Source organism: Mirounga angustirostris, unplaced genomic scaffold (assembly GCF_029215605.1).
Source record: "Mirounga angustirostris isolate CCGP_5_RB_7025 unplaced genomic scaffold, mMirAng1.0.hap1 SCAF_12, whole genome shotgun sequence".
Classification (NCBI taxonomy): Eukaryota; Metazoa; Chordata; class Mammalia; order Carnivora; family Phocidae; genus Mirounga; species Mirounga angustirostris.
In genome coordinates, this window is record NW_026991720.1 from 28,621,110 (window position 1) to 28,645,339 (window position 24,230).

The following is a 24,230-nucleotide window of genomic DNA, read 5'->3' on the forward strand; positions in this document are numbered from 1 at the left end:
GGCGCCATTTGGATGCTGAACTTGTAACTCTACAAAATACATTCTATGTATCTTATTGCCCCAAATATAAACTAAAACAAAGACCTTGACTGCTGTATGACTCTAAGAGCAGGAGACCACCAGTCCACCTGCCCTGTTCCGTTTGGTGTCCTAAGATTGCCATTCCCCCAGAGCTCTGCTTTCCTAAGGCATCTGATGGTAGTGAGGGCACAGAGTGAAGAGAGAGGGAACAGAAGATGGAGAAGAAAATCTTCTCTTGGGAGTGTCCCCCACCTTCTCACTTTCAACCCTTCCTACTCCTTATCAGGCAGGTGTTTTCGTCCCATCTCCTTATCCCTGCAAGCAAGCATCATCCCAGGCTTCAGCAGGCTCTGGAATTTGTCCCACGCTGTGGCAAGGAAGGTGGGAAATCCATGCCCACTGACGGGGTTTAGCCATGTGATATTTGCACCCTGAGTGGCAACTCAGAATCTTAAACTCTCCTCGTTGGGTTCCACAGCAGACATTTTGACTCTATCTTACAAATGGTCTGAAGATTAATGTTTCTTTTGAGAGCCTTTTAATGTGTCTCCATCAGATTTAAATAGTCTTTGTTCCATTAGGCAGAAACCACTGTTGGCATTAGGGACTGAATCCAACATCTTGGCCAGCTAGCTAGAGATCTAAACTTCCCTTAGTAACAACAACAACAACAACAACAAGCACAATAGCAATAATGCTCAACATTCATGTATTACTTACAATGTGCTATGTGTTAAGGTACTTTACACGTGCTAAACATTTGATTTTTACAGAACCTCACACAATGAAGGAAGAGATACCATTAGAGTCCATTTTACAGATAAGGAAACTGAATCAGGGAGAGTTTAAATAATTTGCTGAAGGTTCCACTTTAAAGAGCCAATAGTGGGGCACCTGGGTGGCTCAGTCATTAAGCGTCTGTCTTCGGCTCAGGTCATGGTCCCAGAGTCCTGGGATCGAGCCCCGCGTCGGGCTCCCTGCTCCGCGGGAAGCCTGCTTCTCCCTCTCACACTCCCCCTGCTTGTGTTCCCTCTCTCACTGTGTCTCTCTCTGTCAAATAAATAAATAAAATCTTTAAAAAAATTAAATAAAGAGCCAGTAGTGACCCTTTAAAAAGCATGGCTCTAAAGATCAAGTGCTTGACCATACTCCACTAAGAAAAACAGAGCAGAGGTTACATGCTCTACTTCTTTGTAACATCCTTCAAAACTGGTAATGAAAATGTCATGATTTGGGGCAATATGCTTTTATGTATTTAATTAACATCTTACAATATATAATAATTTTGTTAATTATTCATTAATTAAGAAACATCTAATGCTTATTACGTATCAGGAACTGATACAGAAAAATTCCTACCCTCGTGGGACTTAAAATTACTACATTCAAATAATTGCATTACCAAAATATCGAAAATAGAGAAAAAACTCGCTACTGATAAAACCACTCAACATAGCTACTATTATAATTTAGAAAATTTTTTTCCTATGAGTATATTTGCTTTTATTATATAACTTCCTGGTATACATATAATTTTGTTTAAACTATAGTATCAGAAAAGGAAAGCTGTTCACTTTCGAAAACTATTTTGTCCCTCTACCGTTTACTAGAATTTTTTATGGTGTTATATTTTGCATGTTTAGAAAAAAAGACAGTCTTTTAAAAAAAGCAGTTAGAGAGTGCTTCCTAAGGAGAGTATATAATTTTAAACTTTCTATATAGAAATACTACTATTTTCTTTTCTTAAAATTTAATTATAGATGATTGCTTTTTTCGTATCCCAATATTGAACATGGCATGAAGCTGAGCAAACAAGAGCCAATACAGTGTCCAAGAAAAGGAAATTCTGATTAACTAAGTGATTTAACCAGAGATGGGAGTTATTAAATGACATAAGCTGTATACTGCATTATCTTTATCACGTCTTCTGTGGAGGCGTCATTATTGTTCTATTATTGGAGAACATGATGTGATGACTTCGGTCATTTTATTTTTGTACACATTTTCAAAATGTTATCTAAACTTCTGATTTACTGGGTTCTATTTGGTTTCTTCTATCTATAGTTTCTAGGCAGTTCATAGTACATTACACAAAGAAAATGAAATGAAATAAAATGAAGGAAATGAAAATAAAATGAAACTCATATAAACACACTCTTAGCCCAATAAACATATTGAAGTCACAAACAAAATGCAAACATTTTACCTGTTTTCCCAGTGTTATGAATGAATGTGTTTTCCAAAGACGTTTTATCCCAACCCTGAAATTTAAGTTTCTTAAGATTCACATTGACTTGGGTAAGATCTTCATCAATATTGATAGGAGACTGTTTGGGGCTACTGCATGTTGGATATTTCTTTCCCCAGTTTTTTTGATTCAGTGCTCCTAGGGAAAGGAAAGAGTTAAGAAGTTAGTTGCTTAAATTACTATGCAAAAGCTACGTTTTATATTTTATATTATAAAGTAGTTCATACGTTACATAAAAATAGATACAACAGTAGAAAAAATGGGAACCTCTTTGAATCAGTTCATAAAACAAATGTGCGTAGGTGTGGGTTCTGGGCTTTCCTGTAATACACTATAAAAAGAAGCCTATAGAGAAGCCGCATGAAGTTCAGGGTTCAACAATGGCTTTGCTTTAGCCATCAGACTCTTCCAAATCAACAGAAAGCCTCACTGCCCTATTAGGTAGTTAGTCCGAGCCCAGGTACCAGAGCGAAAGGCGTCCAGATGGCAGGTGTTAAATTCTGACTTCTTTAGCATTCTCCATGGGGCTAGTTCTCTTCAGACCTCTGTCACCCCTGCCATTGAATAATCTGGTTTAACTGTCATCTGCTCAGGGTCTGACTTACAAAAACATAATCACCATGCTCTCCCCCCGAAATATCTCCTCCTCTCTCTCACTTTTTTTTTTTTTTTTTGGTCTTGAAGCCTACCAGGTTTTATTGCTTAACAATGAGAAACAGAAAACAAGACTTTCTGTAAAGATTTTGCCTACACTGAAGTGAATTTCCACCTGTTCCACAGAATGCACAGTTCTTTGAAGCAAAGCTTCTCTGTGCTGCCTTTATTTCACACCTCCTGAAACCATGAACCATCTCTTGTAATCTTATGTCATTGGACATGACCTTAGCTAGAGTCCAAGCAACACTATGAACAGGTATGTTTTATTTAAGAGTCTTAAACTTTTCTTTTTCTACATGTCTCCAGCCATCCCATGAAAGAGCAGGGTGGCAGCACGGTTTTCGGCTTATCCCCCTTTCAAAAGCTCTTCTTTTAGAAAATGGGTACGGGTGGGGCGCCTGGGTGGCTCAGTCAGTTAAGTGTCTGCCTTCAGCTCTGGTCAACGATCTCAGGGTCCTGGGATCAAGCTCCACCTCAGGCTCCCGGCTAAGCAGGGAGTCTGCTTCTCCCTTTCCCCCCTCCCCTCCCCACTGCTCGTGCTCTCTCTCTCTCTCTCTCAAATAAATAAATAAAATCTTTAAAAAAAAAAACAGAAAACGAGTATGGGTAAAGCCAAGATTTTACATGGTTAATGTTTAGGGAAATTATAAGTAAACATATCCTCTATACAACCGTAGTCTATGCCATCTTGTTTTTGAGATAAAGGCATCAGAGAAGATTTTGACTTCCATGAAAAGCTCTCATAATGTGACAAAGCAAACTTTGCATAATCTAGCTCAGGAATGAAATAATAATTAGTCATACCATGAAATGGCCTAGATAGCCAGGAAAAATTAGGTAATTCATCTCCTTGTGAGGCATCTACCAAAATCAATAGGTGCTGAAAACTCATTTTATTTTAAAATCTAGCTCTATTCCTAGAGAGTGTTGGAATATAGTGAGCTTTAAATTTGCCCAGGGGTGCATATTTTGACTTCTAGGAACAGCTTTAATGATCTGAGTAACGATATGTTAATTTCACTGTAAAGAATACTGGCCTGTGGAAAAGAAAACACGGCTTGTTTCACTAATAGTGCAAGAGAAGCAGAGAGAATGCAGCATGAATCAGGAAGACCCTTTGTATTGCTTAAATTTTTTAATGCACTGCAATAAATTTCAAGCACCCTTAGGAAGAGTCTCACGGTTATGGTGCAACAAAAACTGTAAAGTGTCTAGAAACACTGCATATGATTAATCAACCTATTTCCCACATCATTTCATGATCATCTCTGTGTGGTTCTAATTTGGCATATCCGCCACTAAACACTTGATTTCTGCCCTGAAATAAACTCCTCCTATGATCTCTGTCATCCCCTGAATGTAAAAGTCATCCCGATGCCTCTGGTTCCTTCTCAGCAAGCCCTTTTGGGTCTACCTTCAAATAATATCCTTAATCAGATGACTTCTCATCGCGACTGTTACCAGCCTTGCCCAGGCCACTGTCCTTGTGAGTCTATGTCTTGCTATCTCACAAGCATTGCCCTCACCTAGGAGACTGTTAGGGAGCATCAGGCCTCCACCATAACGTTGCTAAGTCAGAATCTAATTTTAACCAGATCCCCAGAAGTTTCATATACACATTAAATTTTGAGAAGCAATGGCTTAGACATTTTGAATGCCTTCTAATCGGTCTCCAGCTTCTCTTGCCCCCCATCTACAAACCCATTCTCCACCTACATGGTAGGCAGAAGTCTTTTTTTTTTTATTAAAGATTTTATTTATTTATTTTAGAGAGAGAGAGAGAAAGCGCACAAGCAGGGGGAACAGTAGAGGTAGAGGGAGAAGCAGGCTCCCCGCTGAGCAGGGAGCCCGACGCGGCCCCGATCCCAGGACCCCGGGATCATGACCTGAGCTGAAGGCAGATGCTTAACTGACTGAGCTACTCAGGTACCCCTGTAGGCAGAATTCTGAGATGCCCTCCTGCCCCCGGCAAATTCCCATACTCGGTTGTACAGGTCCTGTATAATCTCTTCCACTCAAAGGTGGGCAGGCTGTGAATTTAACGGGATGGTCATTCCCTTAATTAGGTTACATTATATGACAAAGGTGATGGGAATCTGTGCTGTGATAATGTTCTGTTAAAGAAGGGCGCAGTCAGAGCAAACTGGAGATGGAGGGAAAGATTCAAAGTGTGAGAGATTCTCTTTCTGGCTTTGAACAAGTACACTGCTAGGCTGGAAGAGGGGTACATATAGCTAGGATCTGAGAGCGCCCCCAGGCTGACGGCCAGCAAGGACAAACGCGTAATAGGCCAGTTACAAAAAGACAAATGCTGTGTGATTCCATTTACATGAGGTAGCTAAAGTAACCAAATTCATAGAGAGAGAAAGCAGAATGGTCGTTACCAGGAGACAGGGAGAGGGGAAAGGGGGAGCTGTTTAATGGGTACAGAATTTCAGATTTGTGAGATGGAAAGTTCTGGGGATCTGTTTTACAAGTGTGAGTACACTTAACACTACTGAACTGCACACTTAAAAATGGTTAAGATGGACAATTTTATATTTTTTACCACAGTGGAAAAAATTTAAGATGGCAAAAACAAATAAACAAAAGACAGGGACCTGGACGTCAGTCTTGCCAAAAGGAAGTGAATCCTGCCAACAAGCTGCATAAACCCTAGGCTGCACATGAGCATACAGCCCAGCTAGTATCTTGGCTTTAGACTTATGAGACCTTGAGCAGAGACCCAGTTAAGTAGTCCATTCTCTCTGACTCCTGACCCATGGAAACTATGAGATAATAAATGTGTTTAAAAGCCACAAAATTTGGGGCACCTGGGTGACTCAGTCGGTTAAGCGTCTGACTCTTGATTTCCGTTCAGGTCGTGATCTCTGGGTCATGAGATCGAGCCCCTAGTGGACCCCTGTGTCAGGCTCTGTGCTAAACGGGGAGTCTGCTTAAGATTCTCTTTCCCTCTCCATCTGCCCCTCCCCCTGATCACACTCTCTAAATAAAATAAATAAACAAACGAATAAATAAATAAATAAAATCTTTAAAAAAATAAAAGCCACTAAATTTGTAGCAATTTGTTATGCTGCATAAGAAAACTAATACAATTAGTAACTATAAGTAATCTTTTAACATATATATCAAATCATGTGTCACTTCCTGATCTGGGTTCCTCCAATACCTTTTCATCCCACCCGGAAGAAAATATAAGCTCCTTCCCATGGCCAAGAGGTCCTCTAAGGGACCATCATTCCTATTCTCTCCGATCTCATTTCCTACCCCTCAGCATTAATCACTCTATTCCAGTCACACAGGCTTCTTTTCTTTCCCTGGAGCATGGGAAGCCTCAGGGCTTGGCATTTGCTGCCACTTCTTCCAGGAATGCTTCCTGGACTGCTCTGTCCCATGTCTGCAAGGCTCACTCACTCACTCTCCCACTTCTATCAGGTCTCTGCTCAGATGCATCTCTTTGGGGTGGCTCTCTCTGAACATCCTGTTACTTCTCTCCCTCCCCTCTCCTTACTTTATTTTTGTTCTCCTAAAATATTATGTTTATTTATTTGTTTCCACACCATGAAGCTAGAAAAAAAGCCTGGCACATAGTACATGTTCAATAAATACTGGCTAAATGCCTACATCAGACAAACAAAAAATGATCATGTTTTTTGTTTCATGAGTTTAAAACCTCAAAGAAATCTAACATGAATGGCAACAGAAAAACAATAAACAATTAAAAAAAATTTCTAAAATCAGCTGTAGTCATATTTGACCGTTTATTACATGATAATTTTGTCGGCTGGTCTCTACTAACCTTCTGCTGAAGAATATCAAGAAAGACCTGTAAGTTTGGACATTTTATAGCACAATTACCCTAAGTGACTGGATTATGTTTGAAGTATATCAAATGATTATATTGAGTGTGGATCCAGTTTAAAATACCAACTAAATCATGGAGCCAAGTAGAGTACACATTCAAGAAGACTCCTGAATTTTTGTGATTAAAAGACAAAAAAAAAAAAGACCCAGAATTTTTTCGGAAAAAGTCTGTAAAACAGAAAAAGTCCATAAAAAATAATAACTTGAGGTTCTTCTTGCAAAGGACTCTAAAACCAAGGTTGTTTCAAATCACTGTAAGTAGAAAGCTAAAGGAAGTAAACTAATGAAGTGTTAAAATTGTGCACAAGGATGAAGCATAGATCAAAGAAGCATTAAATAGATCTTACCTATCTTTAATAATGAAATATTAGATTAATCTTATGCTTAAACATTATTTTTTAAATTCCCAAATTAACATGTTTATTTATTTATTTTTTTTAAAGATTTATTTATTTATTTATTTATTTGAGAGAGAGAGAATGAGAGACAGAGAGCATGAGAGGGAGGAGGGTCAGAGGGAGAAGCAGACTCCCCGCCGAGCAGGGAGCCCCATGCGGGACTCGATCCCGGGACTCCGGGATCATGACCTGAGCCGGAGGCAGTCGCTCAACCAACTGAGCCACCCAGGCGCCCCCCAAATTAACATGTTTAATGTTGCAACTGGAAACAGTGGTTAAAGGCAGGCTGATGTACCTGAGGAAGCAGGTGTACAGAATTCATTAGAACTATATCGTATCCACCTGAGTGTTATTAGCAACCCTTACGAAGGAAGAAATTAGGACTCACTGTGGTTGCAACAGAAGATTATCAGGGTGATTACCCATAAAGAGGACTGCAGAGTACTAAATGTCAGCTCTAGACAATTAAAATAAATTATTCATTCACATATTCATCCATTCTCTCATCCACATATTGACTCATCTGAATTAGTATCATTCCTATAAATGTCCTGTGCTTTCCTCTATGGGAGCACTTAACAGACTGTATTTTGTTTGTTAATTTATCTAACTCATCTATATGGTATTGCCGAACTTCGAGTCTGCACATAGTAGAAATAAATTAAATGCTTGTGATATAGTCTTTGTGCACCAAATGAATGTATTCAATATTTACATTCTGTGCCTTCTCTATTCCAAACAGAATGGAAAGCAATTCTAGACTCTGTGGGAGATCTGCATGAGTTCAAGTTTGTTTGCTCCTCTGTTTATTCTTGCATTCCAGGAGGTTGGGGGGCGTGTGAAGTCTAAAGTAGACAAATATGCCTAAAGGAGTAGATGGGATGGAAATACATGTGAGAGCGAAAGCACACAGTGGAGGCCCTGAGGGAAGCACAGAATCCTGACAGGCCGACAGAACCAAGAGCAAACTAGGGTGGTAGAAAAGTTCAGGCAGTGCTCAGAGAGAAGTGAGTCCTCTAGCTTGGTCCAATGAGCAAGAGTGGACATCAAGCCATTCTAGAAGGAGTGGTAAGGCAGACTATCAAATGTCCCTGGGTAGGCCTGTGGGAGGCACAGAGTCTTTGGAACAGTCAGGAGCTCACAGCTGCCTTGTCAGAGAGAGCAAGCTGGCAGGAATGCAAGATAGGAAGAAACAGGCCTCTTAATCTGGGACAGTTTCAAAGGCATATTCTATTGTCTTCTTTTGATGCTTACAGAATCCCTGGGCAGTGGACCGAATACCCCAAAATTCATGTTAAAAATTATAATCTGAGCCTCAGTGTGATGATATTCAGAGATGGGGCCTTTGGGAGGTGATCAGATCATAAGGGCAGAGCCCTTGTGAATGGGTTAGTGCCCTTACGAAAAAGATGCAGAGAGATCTCGCATCCTACCCCACCCCCCCACCCACCCTGTGAGGTTACAGGGGAGGGTAGTGATCTAAGGAAGTAGCACTCACTAGTGCCTTCTTCTTGGACTTCCAACCTCCAAAACCATGAGAAATAAACTTCCGTTGTTTACAAGTTACCAGTCCGTGGTATTTGTGATAGCTGCCTGAGGAGCTAGAACACCTTGTTGTACTTATTTGAACTACAGGATGTCTCTCAATCACATGGTAATTCCAGTACCTTTCTTAGAACCTGGCACTTAAGGATTAAATAATTGTTTCCTGAATGAATATGTACTTCAATAAGATGTCTACAGTTACCCACCCTTCAGTGTTCTTATACTACACATCTTGACCAATGAGTGTTCTAAATGGAAACACATTTTGAATATTCTCTGTAGGAAAATATTCCTCCACCAGTACCTAGTATAAAATATCAAGTGAAGAAAACCAAAGTTTAAAATAAAGAGGAATGGGGGCGCCTGGGTGGCTCAGTTGGTTAAAGCGACTGCCTCCGGCTCAGGTCATGATCCTGGAGTCCCTGGATCGAGTCCCGCATCGGGCTCCCTGCTCGGCAGGGAGTCTGCTGCTCCCTCTGACCCTCCTCCCTCTCATGCTCTCTGTCTCTCATTCTCTCTCTCTCAAATAAATAAATAAAAATCTTTAAAAATAAATAAATAAATAAATAAAATAAAGAGGAATGAGTTAAAAAAAAGCAAATAAAACAAATGCAGGTTTTTAATATTTGGAGAAAAAAGTGAGAAAGGGATGAAAATGAAAGGAAAATCAAAGAAAAAACCATTTTGCCTTCTTTGTGCAGTATTTCTGTTGAGTTTTACCTTCCAGTATCAGAAAAATGGATAAAATTGTAATAAATATATAATAATAATTATAATATTGGGTATTCAGCAGAGAGCCACTGAAAATTCATAGAAATGATAAAAATCCCAACATTTACTTTTTGTCTTTAAAGATTTATTTATTGGGGAGCCTGGGTGGCTCAGTTGGTTAAGCATCTGCCTTCGGCTCAGGCTGTGATCCCAGGGTCCTGGGATCGAGCCCCGCATCGGGCTTCCTGCTCAGTGGGGAGCCTGCTTCTCCCTCTCCCTCTGCTGCTCCCCCTGCTTATGCTCTCTCTCTCTTTGTCAAATAAATAAATAAAATATTTTAAATAAATAAAGATTTGTTTATTTATTTGAAAGAGGGAGAGGGAGCATGAGTGAGCGAGCCAGGATGGGGGCATGTTTAGAGGGAGAGAGGGGAGAGAGAGAATCTCAAGAGACTCTGCGCTGAGCGCAGTGCCCAAGGTGGGGCTCCACCTCACGACCCTGAGATCAGACCTGAGCTGAAACCAAGATTTGGACACTTTAATAGGATGCTTTAACCAACTGCACCCCCCAGATGACCCCAACATTTACTTGTTTTTAAGTTTATACCCTAAATTGCTGACATTTACCGAGATTTGAACAACAGTACACTTAGAACTGATTCTTTAAAGACCACAATATTGTTAATAAAAATATATACTTCTTTTAATCTTAATGAATTTCTTTTCTAGCCCCAGTTTTGATGTAAGAAAATGTTTTCATGTCTACATATTCACATATAAAAATATTAATAAGAGCAAATATAAATGTAATATTGAAGTGTGGTGATGATGGTAGCATCTATTATTAATTGCCTTAAATTAACTTCATTCAAAATTCCACACACTATAAATCGCAGCTTTATAAATTACTAGGGGCTTCCTTTATATATGCTAATGAATCTACCAAAAACCAAAATGTAAGTCACTGAAACAGTGTAAAGTTATTGGTAGTGAATGACTTGGATCATATATCAGTTAAATCCAATGTAAAAATGAAACAAATCAGTGTTATTGTCAATGAAAATTTAGTACAGAATTTTAGAATTCCAGCAAAACGGAAAGATGATATATTTAAGTAGACGTTTATCAGATGCTGCAGTCATCTGCTTGAGAAAGGGGGCTTCCTCAAAGACAAGCAACTAGAACCTTAAAGTACTGAATAACAATCATTAAGTGATTTTATGTCACACCAGTAAATGTCATCACATAAGCTGACTGAAAGCAAAGAAAGATGTGAGCTAACTTCCCATGGTGGAAACAAGAATGAGGATGCATTTACATGCACAAATTAGCATGTCTGTTTCTGTTCCTGGCCAAACAGAGGTTTCTGGAGCTCGTAAGAGCAAAGCAGTTGGTGAATACAGATAATGGTTGTTATTAGAACTGGACTGAAAGCAGATCAAATGCAAACAATTTCAGAATGAGAGGCTGTTTAGTCAAGACCTCATTTTCCTTTATCGTCTGTTCTAATGGGACCCTCACATCAGGATAGCCGAAAATCTTGGCAAGCCTGGCTGATATATCCAATTGGAACATGTCAGGGAAGGTAGTTATCAATTTATCTAGAAAATGTTAGCACAAATGTTCCTAGAGCATTAAAATATTTAAGAAAATAGACTCATAAATACAGAGAATAAACGGGTGGTTGCCAGAAGGGAAGGAAGTGGGGGGATGGACAAAAGGGAGTGGGAGGTACAGGCTTCCAGTAATGGATGAAGAAGTCACAGGTATGAAAGATACAGCATAGGGAATACAGTCAATGGTATTATAATAATAGCATTGTACGGTGACAGATGTTATCTTGTGGTGAGCATTGTGTAACTTTGAAAATTATTAACTGAAGTTCAGTATAAATAGAGAGAGAAAGATCAGAAGCTTACTTCAAAGTTCCTGTTTAAAATTGTAGAACTTTTTCAAGTTAGAAAAATCCAAAGTACACAAACAAAAAACCCTAAAAAACAATTCACAGTAAAAACTACTGCTCTATAATGCAATAAACAATAAACTTAGGTTTTTGTAGACCACAGGGAAAAAATAAAAACACAAACTGAAAAGATCTAAGGACACTGACATAGTAAAATACTATTATTCTTAATGTAAGTAATCGAAACCTGATAATCTATGTGGGTATAAATGAAATCAATAAGTGAAACAAGAGGATGATGCTCATAATAGGTCACAATTAACCATGCTTTAATCAGAAAATGAAATAAGTCCTATAAAGAAGTAAAGAAGAATTTATTTAAGGCAAGAAATGGGGGGGTACAAACTGATGCAATAAACAACTAAAAGTAGGATGTTGTTTGGAGTTGTTGGAGTTTTAAAGGATTCTTATTTGGAAGTGAGCAACAGAGAAGGGCAAAGGATGACTTCCAAGACCCTGACGAGAGCACACTTGGGTCGACAATGGTACCAGTCATGTTCGTTGTGAGAACAGATGGAAAGAAAGACTTTGCATCTGGTTTTGGATCTACAGACTTTAAAATGCCCATGGATGTTCATTAGGCAATAAAAAATATGGGTCTGGGAACCATTAAGAGGTCTGGACTAGAGATAGAGGTTCGTGAACATCATCACTTTGGATTTTTCTAACTTGAAAAAGTCCTAAAATTTTCAACAGGAACTTTGAAGTAAGTTTCTGATCTCTCTCTCTCTCTCTGGTGGTAATTTGATGGATGTGGATATAGTTCAATTCAAGTTGACAGGTGAGAAGAGGATCAACGATAAGACACTGGAGAGCACTAACACAGAAGGAGCAGGAGGGGAGGGGAAAGCACCAAAAGAAATTAAGAATGAATGGCCTGAAAAAGAATGGCAAATTTAAGAGAAAAGGGTATTGTGAAAGTCATAAAGGATAGTTTCATTAATGAGAGATTATCCCAAAGTAGATCTCATACACAGCTGAAAGCCCAAAGGGTCATGATCGAAGAGTAACTACTGGATTTGGTTATTTCTTAAACTGCAAATCTCATATTCCTAGAACAAAACAACTTCAGTGAAATGATGGACCTGGAATTCAGGCTACAGTGTGTAGAAGGGTGAGTTGGAGGTAACAAAGTAGAGTTAAGGAAATGCTTTTTAAAAGTTTACTGTGAAGGAAAGAATGATCAGGGCGCATTCAGAGACAGAGGCAAGGATGCGGAATGGATTTTAACACAGAAAGAGATTCAAGCATGCAGATGTATGGAGGGGATAAAATTATTACAAGAAGGAGTTTGAGGGCGCCTGGGTGGCTCAGTTGGTTAAGCATCTGCCTTCAGCTCAGGTCATGATCCCAGGGTCCTGGGATCGAGTCCCGCATCAGGCTCCCTGCTTCTCCCTCTCCCTCTGCTGTTCCCCCTGCTTGTGCTTGCTCTCTCTCTGTCAAATAAATAAATAAAATCTTTAAAAAAAAGAGAAGGAGTTTGAAATAAGGGAGGTCCATAATCAAGGTTCATCCAAGGGGAGAAGATGGAGGATTATTGGCCTAGGAGAAGAAAAGAAACATTAAAAAAATAATCAAAGAAATACGGATTGGTATCTAAGTGTTTAGAAATGGGAAAAAGAGAAATCTGATGGTTCATACCACAGAGCTCCAGCTGTAAAGCAAGATCACATCACATGGAAGGAAAAGAGGTTTGGTAGTGGAGCACATCATTTAGAAGCACCACACACCTGTGACCTTCTCTGTACAATAGGAATCATAATCTCTCACTCTCAAACTGCGCAAATTCAATGAGAAAACATGTGCACAGACTGGCAGATATATGAATCTTCTTACCCTCATTCCCTATTTTCTCAGGAAAACTGGAAGGGAGACAGGATCATCAGCTGTAGGGGAGAAGAAGGAAGGAGACCGGGCTTGAGGAAAATCGTGGAGAATGAAAGAGTGAACAGAAAAGACAGATAGAAAGCACTGACGACTCTGCTGATGCGGGAGGCCATGAACCTGCAGAGGCACCCCTCCAAAGTGTGTCCCTGTGTGTTTTGTTTTTGCAAGTTCAGTGGTCCTGATGGACAAGCACAGAGAATAGGGAGCTGCAATCCTACAGTGGCCAACAGGAGCCTGGGTGGGAAGGAGCCAGGCGTCCACAAAGGTCATTTTTTAAAAAGCTATTCGACAGTCAAAAGCACATCTTCTGTTATCTTTCACTTTAAGTTAGAAAATGATAAGAGTGGGGCACTTCAAGTTAGAAAATGATAAGAGTGGGGCGCCTGGGTGGCTCAGTTGGTTAAGCGACTGCCTTCGGCTCAGGTCATGATCCTGGAGTGCCGGGATTGACTTCTGTATGGGGATCCTTGCTCAGCGGGGAGTCTGCTTCTCCCTCTGACCCTACCCCCTCTCATGTGCACTCTCTCTCTCTCTCTCTCGCTCAAATAAATAAATAAATAAAATCTTAAAAAAAAAAAGAAAATGGTAAGAGTGACAAGAAGTCCAATACTGCAGTGTTTCTACTGCTATAGGCTGGTATGGAATATTTAACTAATTAAAATCAGAAAAATCCTCATTGAAACTTAACACTGACCAGAAACTATGGAGACTTCTTGTTGCTCTTTCATCTCCTGACAAGCCACCACTTCTAAAAGGAAGAAAAGGTTGAGGATTTAGGTAACTCTGTGATTAATGTTATGACTTTTATATTTGCCTGATTCTCTCCAAATGAATCCACTGTTTAATTTTCAGGATTGAGACTGAAGGCAATGCAGGGTGATTAATTGCACAACTCTGTAGCATTTGTTGTTAACTAACTGACCTCGATGAAAGGCAGGCAAACTATCTGCAGATTGAGGAGAGACACAAAGAGCGAGATATCTTTTCTTTGTTGCTATAGTCTGGCTACTATTGATGATATCGCAAATACAGAACCAAAAAAAGAGCCCTGGAAATGACTCCTTGGTTTGTAATAAAAAATAAAAAAACTCTTTGTAGAATAGCTCTGCAAGTTGCCTTGGCATCACTGTGGCTCTTTTTCCTCCCTTTGGTCTGAGGATTGGGGATTCAGAGTTGAAGTCTACAGCTATAGAGTATAACCTGATATCCTTCTACTTCTTATAGGGCTTTCGATCAATTTTCCTATAGTATTGTTTCATTGTTTTGGTTAAAGAGCATGCTGCCTGTAAGACCAAAGATTCTGGCTTACTTCCTATATAAAACCATCAGCGAGGATCCTCCTCTCTATGCGCACCTATCACAAAATACTCTCAGAAACTGGATCTCCCAGATGCATGTTATTGGTCACAAGCAAGGACTAAGAAAGAAGCCGTGGGTAAATACCACAAATCCATTGCTCCCACCAGGAATTCTTTATTTCCCAACAAAACTTAATTCCATTAAATACAGCTTTTATTTGTTCATCTGTTTACTCATTCATCAAGTCCTTACAGAGTGTTTAAAGTTAGATAGAACATAAGTCTGGTAAAAACAACTCAGACAAATAAAAAGAGTATCCATCATCAAGAACTCACGTTCTAGGGGCCCCTGGGTGGCTCAGTCCGTTAAGCATCCCGCTCTTGGTTTTGGCTCTGGTCATGATCTCAGAGTCTTGAGATGGAGCCCCATGTTGGGCTCTGCACTCAGTCCAGAGTTGGCTTGAGATTCTCTTTATCTCCCTCTCCTTCTGCCCACACCTCACCACCCCCTCCCCCCGCTAGCATACACGTGCTCTCTCTCTCTCTCTCAAATAAATAAATAAATAAAATATTAAAAAAAAAAGAACTCAAGTTCTAGTTAGGACCCAAGGCATATCAACTATTAATTAGAATATAATCTAATAAGTATAATAGCAGAGATATGCATGGACTATTCCAGGGACACAAAAGAGTTGTTCCGAACCCAGATAGGACAAAAGAAAAGAAGGCGTTCTGAATGACAAGATGCCTGAGGTAAGTCTTAATTGGTGGGCAAGTATTATCAAATTAAAGGTGGGGAAGAAAGCTGGGAAGAGAGAACAGCATGAGCACAGAAAAGAAAAAGAATGGTTATTTGGGAAGAACAGTAGGAGTTTCTATGTGCTGACACATAAAATGCAAGGCAGAGAGAGAGGAAATGGGCAAAGGTGAGCACATGTAGAGGCTTTGAATGCCAGGACAAGGGGTTTGAACTTTTTCTGCTGGGCTTTTGAAGGGATTTAAGTTGCAGGTGGCATGGCCTTATTTAAGTTTTATTAAGAGTCTGTTTGCGGGGCGCCTGGGTGGCTCAGTCTTTAAGCGTCTGCCTTTGGCTCAGGTCATGATCCCAGGGTCTTGGGATCGAGGCCGCATCAGGCTCCCTGCTCAGCGGGAAGCCTGCTTCTCCCTCTCCCACTCCCCCTGCTTGTGTTCCCTCTCTCGCTGTGTCTCTCTCTGTCAAATAAATAAAATCTTAAAAAAAAAATAAAATAAACTTAACAGAAAAGGTTCAAGTACAGAAGAAAGCCTTTTCTTTTTCGTGAACAAAAGGATGGGCTTCGTGGCAAGGATGGTGCCTCTGTGGGGATGCTTGCACCTCCACCATCAGGTTCTGACACCCAGGCAGGGCACTCCTCCTCCTGATGCCCTTCTCATCGCGACCTTGCTGTGACATTCCTCCACAAGCCTCTCTCAGTGTGGACATCCTCCTCCCTGCATGTGGTCAAATATCCCATTAACACCTAGCCACCTCCCCAGATGACACTCCTCACCCTACGTGGGTTCCGACACCTCACACCAGGCAGCCCCCCTACATCACTGTTGTCCTCATTTCACTGTGGCTCTGATCCCCCAGACCACGAGAAGGTGCTCTCCTCACCTCACTTAGCATCTGACACTCTGCCCAGGCCAGTGGTCCTTTGTGGGTGCCTGGGGCCCGGCACCTGGCTCGGGGCCATATTGCCCACTCCACTGCCACGGGCATTTGTTTTGCTTGGCTTCTCCTGATGGCTTTAAGACAGAAATATTCAGGAAGAAATCACATGGAAGGGAAATGAAGGAAAGAAAAGAGGAAGAACTCCAGATCTTTGCCCATGCACTTAATATTGGGATGTGTGCATATACCTATAATCATTTTTCTTATTTTTCTAGATAAATGAGATCATGTTAAATGTGTCAATATGAAGTGTTTATTGTCTCTAAGAAATAATGTCTCTGAGATCACTCCACAGAGTTCTGCCACATTTTTTAAAGTGGCTGCATGGTATTCCACAAGAAGAATCTACTATAACTTGTTTTACAAAGACACACACACGCACATAGTATGGTCACCCACTCTTCTATTCTTGGACACTCTGACTGACTCCAGTTTTCCTCATTGAAACCCAAGCTTCAATTAACATCTTTCCACACCTATATATATATTTTTTTTAAAGATTTTTTTTTTTTAAAGATTTTATTTATTTATTTGAGAGAGAGAGAATGAGAGACAGAGAGCAGGAGAGGGAGGAGGGTCAGAGGGAGAAGCAGACTCCCCGCCGAGCAGGGAGCCTGATGCGGGACTTGATCCCGGGACTCCAGGATCATGACCTGAGCCGAAGGCAGTTGCTTAACCGACTGAGCCACCCAGGCGCCCTCCACACCTATATTTTAATCTCACTATAGAAATCTCATCACATTAAAAGAGTGACAAATTTTAGAGAAACTATAATGCAGTAATAACTTCTTTGACATAAGGCTTCTGGTAGGCTGCTCAAGCTTGAAATAGCAAGCAAAACGTCCAAATCTTTTTTGATAAAAACGAAACTCTTCTTTTATCTGGTATGATTTGAGGGGCACAAAAAGGCTCACTGACCAAAATTATCCCCTTCACAAACTGACACATTGTTTGAAATTCTCATGAAATCATTCTTGTAAGGACTCCACCTATAAAGGTAATCTGAAGCAGAAACATCTTCCCTGAAAGTGTTTCCATGAACACATGAGTTCCTACTAACGTAACAGAGTGGAGTCCATCAGCCAGTAAAACAGAATTTGAGAACAAGTACTGGGGGATGAAGTTGTCATGGGCAGAGTGAGCCACACATGAGATTTTATTTTATTTTTTTAAAGATTTATTTATTTATTTTGGGGGGCGGGAGGGGCAGAGGGGCAAAATCCTCAAGCAGACTCCCAGCTGAACATGGAGCCCAAGCCAGGGCTCGATCTCAGGACCCTGAGATCATGACTTGAGCAGAAACCAAGAGTTGGACACTTAATCACCTGAGCCACCCAGGAACCCCACACACTTTAGACTTTGGATGAAAGTTTGACCAATGAAAGAGCAGACCTCTGGCAAATTCCTGAGAATGAGGTGCAGCCTGAAGGGCGGGTCCTTGGAAAGAGGGCACTCAGGGGACTGGAGGGAGCTGGATGTGGGATGGCTGGGGCCTGGAGGAGGTTGCAGGGAAGAGTGGTGCCCAAGGAGCCTTTCAGGACTTGCTTTAAGTCAAAGTGCACCTGCTTCATGTTTGTCTTCAGGAATGGAGAAAAATGACCCGTTCGAAAATTGAGATGTCACCAAAAGTTGCACTTCGTTTTCACTGGTTAACTATAATTAGTTATTTTTGTAAATGATCTTTCTTCCATTTTAACCATTTTGCTACATAAAAATAAGACACCATGAAATAAAAAAAAACCTCACAAATATAACTGATTAACCATAAAATATAATTACAACCCAGCATTCTCAGGCACGGTTACTTGAATGAAAACCTTCCATTATCAGTTTTGTTAGTGCAGGTGTAAGCGCTCTTTAGAAACATTAGGGCTATGCCAATGTGAATATATTACATAGGAAATTGTGATAAGTCATATTTAACAAGTACTGTGATATAATTCTGTTGAGGCTTAAAGGTAATACAGGATTTTTAATTAAATGAAATTATGCCCTTGGCAAGTCACTTTTGTGAAGTAACTCTAAATATGTTTAAAAATAAATCCTCCATTAAAAATGATTTATTTAAATTTTATCTCTTTTGTTTACAAGGATAAGTGTATAAAAAAATGCCACTCGAGGGACACCCGGGTGGCTCAGTTGGTTGAGCATCCGACTCTTTTTTTTTTTTGAGATTTTATTTATTTATTTGACAGAGGGAGAGAGACAGCGAGAGAGGAAATACAAGCAGGGGGAGTGGGAGAGAGAGAAGCAGGCTTCCTGCTGAGGAGGGAGCCTGATGCGGGGCTGGATCCCAGGATCCAGAGATTGGGGTTAGCAATGACAGACATCTAAAAAACAGAATGAGGTTTAAGCAGGTTAGACTGGGTTCTTCACAATCAAAGTGAGGGAATCAGGTGTTCTTAGTAGGCTGGTAACAGACTTTTATGGGATTAGAACTCACACCACCCCCTTTTAGGGATGTGTTGCTCTCCCTGGGCCCCCTCTGCACCCGTCCTCCCCCCCCCCCCACTGTCCCAGGAGGGACAAAGCCAGGATACATCCAGAGAGCTGGTAAGTGGCAAGTGAGAATGGTTGTGGTGGTATTGAGGATTGAGGCTGCAGGCTGAGGGTTTCTGAACCCTTCAAGGATAATGTCATCTGCCCCCTTAGCCTTATCAGTGATCCCATGACTCCCAAAGTTAATTTGAGATGTAAAGATAGAACTGGCCCCTAAAATCTTGGGGACAGCACCATTTCTAAAAGAGGCGGTGTGACCAAGAACCTGGGCACTAAGAGGACACAAATCCTGTAACAGAGGTATGGATATGGCTGGTTACAGATATTAGTTAGAACTAGGATATGTTTAGTAATTTTTCATGAGTTCCTAACATTGACCTAACTATACATAACTATACATCCTAACATTACAAGGCATGGCTTAATTGGGAATTTTCATATAACCTTGGAGGCATGTTATGAATCTTTCCAAGCCCAGAGGAAGAAGTGAATCAAAGGAAATTAAAAAAAAAAAAAAGAATTTGTAAAACTTTCAACTTTGAAAATTACAAAAAAATAATATTTACTTAAAATAAGATAATATATTGGACCTTAGAAATTTTGTAGTTGTTTATTTACTTGTAATAATGGTTTCAAGTTCTATAATTTTGGAATATCTCCAGAGGCTAAAAGACTAAAATGACTGTACTCAGCATTCATGAATAGGATAGCATCCTTACACAGTACAGTTTAACAAGTCACCATGAGTCATTTCCTTTACCTGCAAATATTTGCATTTAGTCATTCAGTTTCTTGTCACCAGATAGGAAATGCTTGATTAAAATGTGTTGAATGAACGAATGAATGAAATTATTACCCACCAAGTGCAGGCTCTATCATCCACTGTAAGATTGTCAAACAAGTTCTGTGCTAGAATAAAGAGATCTGGCAGATGTTCCCCCCCTCCCAATTTCTACAGACAACTATTAAAATTTTCAAAAATATTCCCCAGGGTCAGAGACTAAATTCCAAGAAAAATAGCGGCCTGTGATGGAAAATGTAATTCGTAAGTATAAGCTGTAAAGTAATTTATCCTATGGAGTTAACATTAGTGCCTTGAAAAGTGACAGCTACATGAGTGACTTAACTCCGAACAGCTGTTTTTAAAAAAAAATGAATAACCTTTACTAAAAAGAAGTTCAGAAATATTTCCATCCTACTTTAAAAGTTTTGAAGGTAGCACTAATTTATATTACCAACAGCCAAAAAAACGAGGAGGAAATCATTATTAACAAGAGAGTTCAGGGGGGCTAGAACACTGGAATTTGGAAACAAGAAAAGAAAAAAGAAGGAAGGATGGAGGAACTGATAATATTGTTATCACCAGGACCCAGGCGCTTTGGGAGCCAGGTCAATAAAAAATGATTTTAAAAAGGTTATGAAAAAGAATGTTCCTTGGAAATTGCTAGAGATAAATGTGTCTAGAATAATTCCAGGTAAAGAAAGCTTGCAGCCAGACTCACTAGTAAGGGATTCCCCATGGACCTTCGTAGGGAAAGAGGCCCCTTGTCTAGATGAGCAAAGTAATGGAAGCTGTATTAGCAATTGTTCAATACCTCACCTCTTTGCTGATACAGAGAGCAGGTTTTGAAAATAGCACTACTGTATAACATTATTATATACTGAATGGAAACCATAACATTCTTTTGTATCAAGGTATCACAGCTGGAAAACTAAAACATTTTCACAGACATTAATTTGTTCAAGTATATGCTTTCTCTTTTTGACACATCATTCATTCACTCCACATATTAAAGCACTATAAGGAGAGACTAAGGTAGATTCTGGATACTGCAAAATGAGATTTCCCAAACCAGCGGCAGCAGGATCACCTGGGAATTTGCTAGATATTAAATTTGAAGCCTCTGCCTCAGAGTTGCTGAATCAGAAATCCTGGAAGTCGTGGGCGCCTGGGTGGTTCAGATGGTTAAGCGTCTGCCTTCGGCTCAGGTCATGATCCCAGGGTCCTGGGATCGAGTCCCACATCGGGCTCCCCGCTCAGTGGGGAGCCTGCTTCTCCCTCTGACCCTCTCCCCTCTCATGCTGTTTCTCTCCCGCTCGCTCTCTAAAAAAAAATAAATAAAATCTTAAAAAAAAAAAAAAAAAGAAATCCTGGAAGTCAGACCCAGCAATCTTATTTTAGTAAGCTCTCCAGGTAATTCTGATGCACACTAAAGTTTAGAAACCACTGTTCTAGGTTATAGACCATCTACATTTAATGTTCTCTTTACTCTTCACCGTTGCAATGGCTCCTTTGGTAATTTCATTTTCAAAAAAGGAGCAAAATGTAAAAGTTTAGAAGCACTCCAATTAAGAAAATAGAATTCCTTACTAATCCAGTATTTTATTTTTTTTAAGTGTTATTTAAATGTAAAGCACTTTCTTTTTTTTTTTTTTAAAGATTTTATTTATTTATTTGACAGAGAAAGACACAGCGAGAGAGGGAACACAAGCAGGGGGAGTGGGAGAGGGAGAAGCAGGCTTCCTGCCGAGCAGGGAGCCCGATGCGGGACTCGATCCCGGGACTCCAGGATCATGACCTGAGCCGAAGGCAGTCGCTTAACCAACTGAGCCACCCAGGCGCCCATATGTAAAGCACTTTCACACAGATTGTTACAGAAGTTATTTTTATTTGAAGTATGTTCATATACTGTGAGCAAACATGCACTAAAGAACTACCTGTGATAACTTGGCATTAATCTTCACACTATGACATAATTTTTCAATGATAATCTATAACATACAATCTAAGGTATATGAATTTTCAACATGTCTTGTAATCTATCCTAATATAGTCCAAATATGGTCAAAAAACTTGCATATATCTGGTAAAGTTTAACATTTATCTGGCCAACAGCTGCTTGCTGTTTAATTGCTTAACATTAGGAAATTGGAAAGTGGTGTGATTATCTACTTAAGGCCAAATATTAATTAGGATCAAATAAATATAGTTCCTTAGATCTCTGTGGTATCTAATCTATATAACCATCTTGCAGTGATAACTCATAAATGATTAAACAAAGGCCAGATACATTAGAGGAATTTGCACCATATGCCAGAACTTAATTGTCTACTCAATTTACTTTTAAAAATGTTGATGGCATAAAAACACATCAGTAGGGCTTAGATTTTATTTTAAGTCAAGCCTTCTTTCTTATGCTTAAACATGAAGAAGCAATCACCATAAATGGAAGGAGTAGAAGACTTATTATAATTTTCTGAAACATGTACATTTTCAGGGGTAAAAGACCATACTTAAAAGTCATAGAACATTCTTCTCTAATCTCCTCTGAAGCCACATAAACATATCCCAAACTGGGATGTGTTCTTTTTTCATTATCTCCACAGAAATTAGAGATGTAATTATTCTGCTAAAAGGAAACAATAGAGGCTGTTCTCTAAAGATGAACTGAACTGTTCTCCTTTCAAAAGAGAATGAGCTCTTTCATGTCAATAGAGACTCACTTAGAAAATGGTGCACTGGGGTGGGGAATCCTTTGATCTACAGGTCAGCAACACTGTCGATCAATTGGGAGAAGAATTTGAACTCTTGGGGTGGGCGACTGCTCTGAAGCATATTTGGAGGGCATATCAAGGCTACAGGTTACCTGCATAATTGTTCTGACTTTAAAAAAAAACTATACTTTCTGGTAAATGATGTAGAAAATGTGATAGAGCAGGCAGGGATTCAGACAGTCAACTATGAGAAATTGATTCTCACTGAACTGGAATAATGATCCAGACTGTGAAATGAATGCGAAGTGAATACACTGTGCCATAACAGAGAAGAAAATCAAGTTGTATGATCCTTTAAGTGCCCTCAATGGAATCCTGGCTAGGTGCCGTCCAGGGGAAACGCAAATGTACAATGATATGACCATTTTTCTAAGAGAATATCATCTATTTCCACATGAATTATAATTTATCTACCCTTTAAGGATACAGATGACTAATATAGTATTTCTGACATTACTGATAATTTAAAGAAGATAAAGTAAAGAAGTTTACCTGCTATGGTCATGTAGATATAAGACCCTTAGATACATAAACCATTAGACATTTACGGAGTGAGGAAATATGAAGGAGAAGACTTTCTATAGTGCAAACCAACTTGTTAATCCCCATAGAATAAAAATTAATTCAAATAGATTTATGTTATATTAAATAGACATTTAAGCTCTCTTTTCTCCAGCTCTATTATAAAACAAACACGTGTTTGGTGTAGACAAGCTAGAAGATATGTACGAACAAAGATGAAATAAAAGGCACCCACTTTTCAGGAATGGCTGCTCTTCATACATTCCTTGAAAAGACACATGCATAAAACAAAAAGAGACTATATCAAACACAGTGGCTCTGGAACCAACATTTTTTTATATCTATACAAAAGTTCAAAAATCTAACAGCGTTATGCTATGTTATCAGCCATATCCCTGAAACAAAGGAATGAGATGTGCCCATAGGATTCTCAGGAAAGAGCACTGGGAATGAAGACCCAGCATCAAGTTTCAAGTCTTCTGCTCACTTTGTGATTCTGGGCAAGTGACTTCATTTCTCTGTTTCTACACTTGTAAAATGCTAACACTGTCTTCTCAGCTCTGTTCATTCACGCCATAAACACTGACTGCCCATGTTCCTATGTCAGGTACCCAAGAGGAGGGCACAGGGATAGTTCGTGAAAGTGAGGGATCTGCACTTGCCTGGGGGCAAGAGGAATCAGGAAGGCTTCCGTTCCTGAAGGAGATTATAGAGGTTTGGTATTCAGGCAAAACAGTGAAGAGCAATTAGAATCAAAGGCTGGTATAGCAACAGGCAAAGGGTAAGGAAATCACGGGGGATGGATGTGTGGGCTGGAACCAGATCAGGAGAGTCACTATATGCTACACTAAAGAGTCCATTTTTCATTTGGTAGGTGATGGGGAGCAACAGAAGGGATTTAAAAAGGAGAGTAATATCATCACAACTGTACTTCAGAAAGGTAACAGTGTGATGGATATAAACCTGGTATAAAATAAGTTTCTGAATACTGCAGAAGATTTGTCTGACTTTCGTACCTTTATTGAGCCCTTTATATGTACCAGGCACGGTTCTAAGTGTTTTGTATATACTAACTCATTTAATCACTGCTGTGCCTTTTGAGATGGGTACTATTATTATTTCTTTTTACAGATAGGGAAACTGACAGGAGGGAAAATCTAGAGTCCAGATTTGAAGCCAAGCATTTAGATAGTCCAGCCCCAGAGTGTGTCCTTCATAAGACACACTAGCAAAAGAATCCCCACTGAAACCTGCTTCCTTAGAATCTGCCCAGTTCCATAATCTTTAGCTCACTGAGAACTCCCTGTGGAGTCCTGTGATGATGTTGATTAGTCCTGTCTACTTGAAATCCCCACTTGGATCCTGAAAAA

The 24,230-nt window shown here is 39.8% G+C and overlaps 1 protein-coding gene across 1 annotated transcript in view; it reads right to left on the minus strand.

Annotated features, from left to right (window-relative positions):
- The window catches only part of PTPRZ1 (protein tyrosine phosphatase receptor type Z1), a 162,846-nt gene that overhangs the window by 78,228 nt on the left and 60,388 nt on the right, over positions 1-24,230 (minus strand). Inside the window, exon 3 of the mRNA XM_064575008.1 lies at positions 2,228-2,407. Coding sequence (XP_064431078.1) covers positions 2,228-2,407 — 180 coding nt within the window. The remainder of the gene's footprint in view (positions 1-2,227; positions 2,408-24,230) is intronic.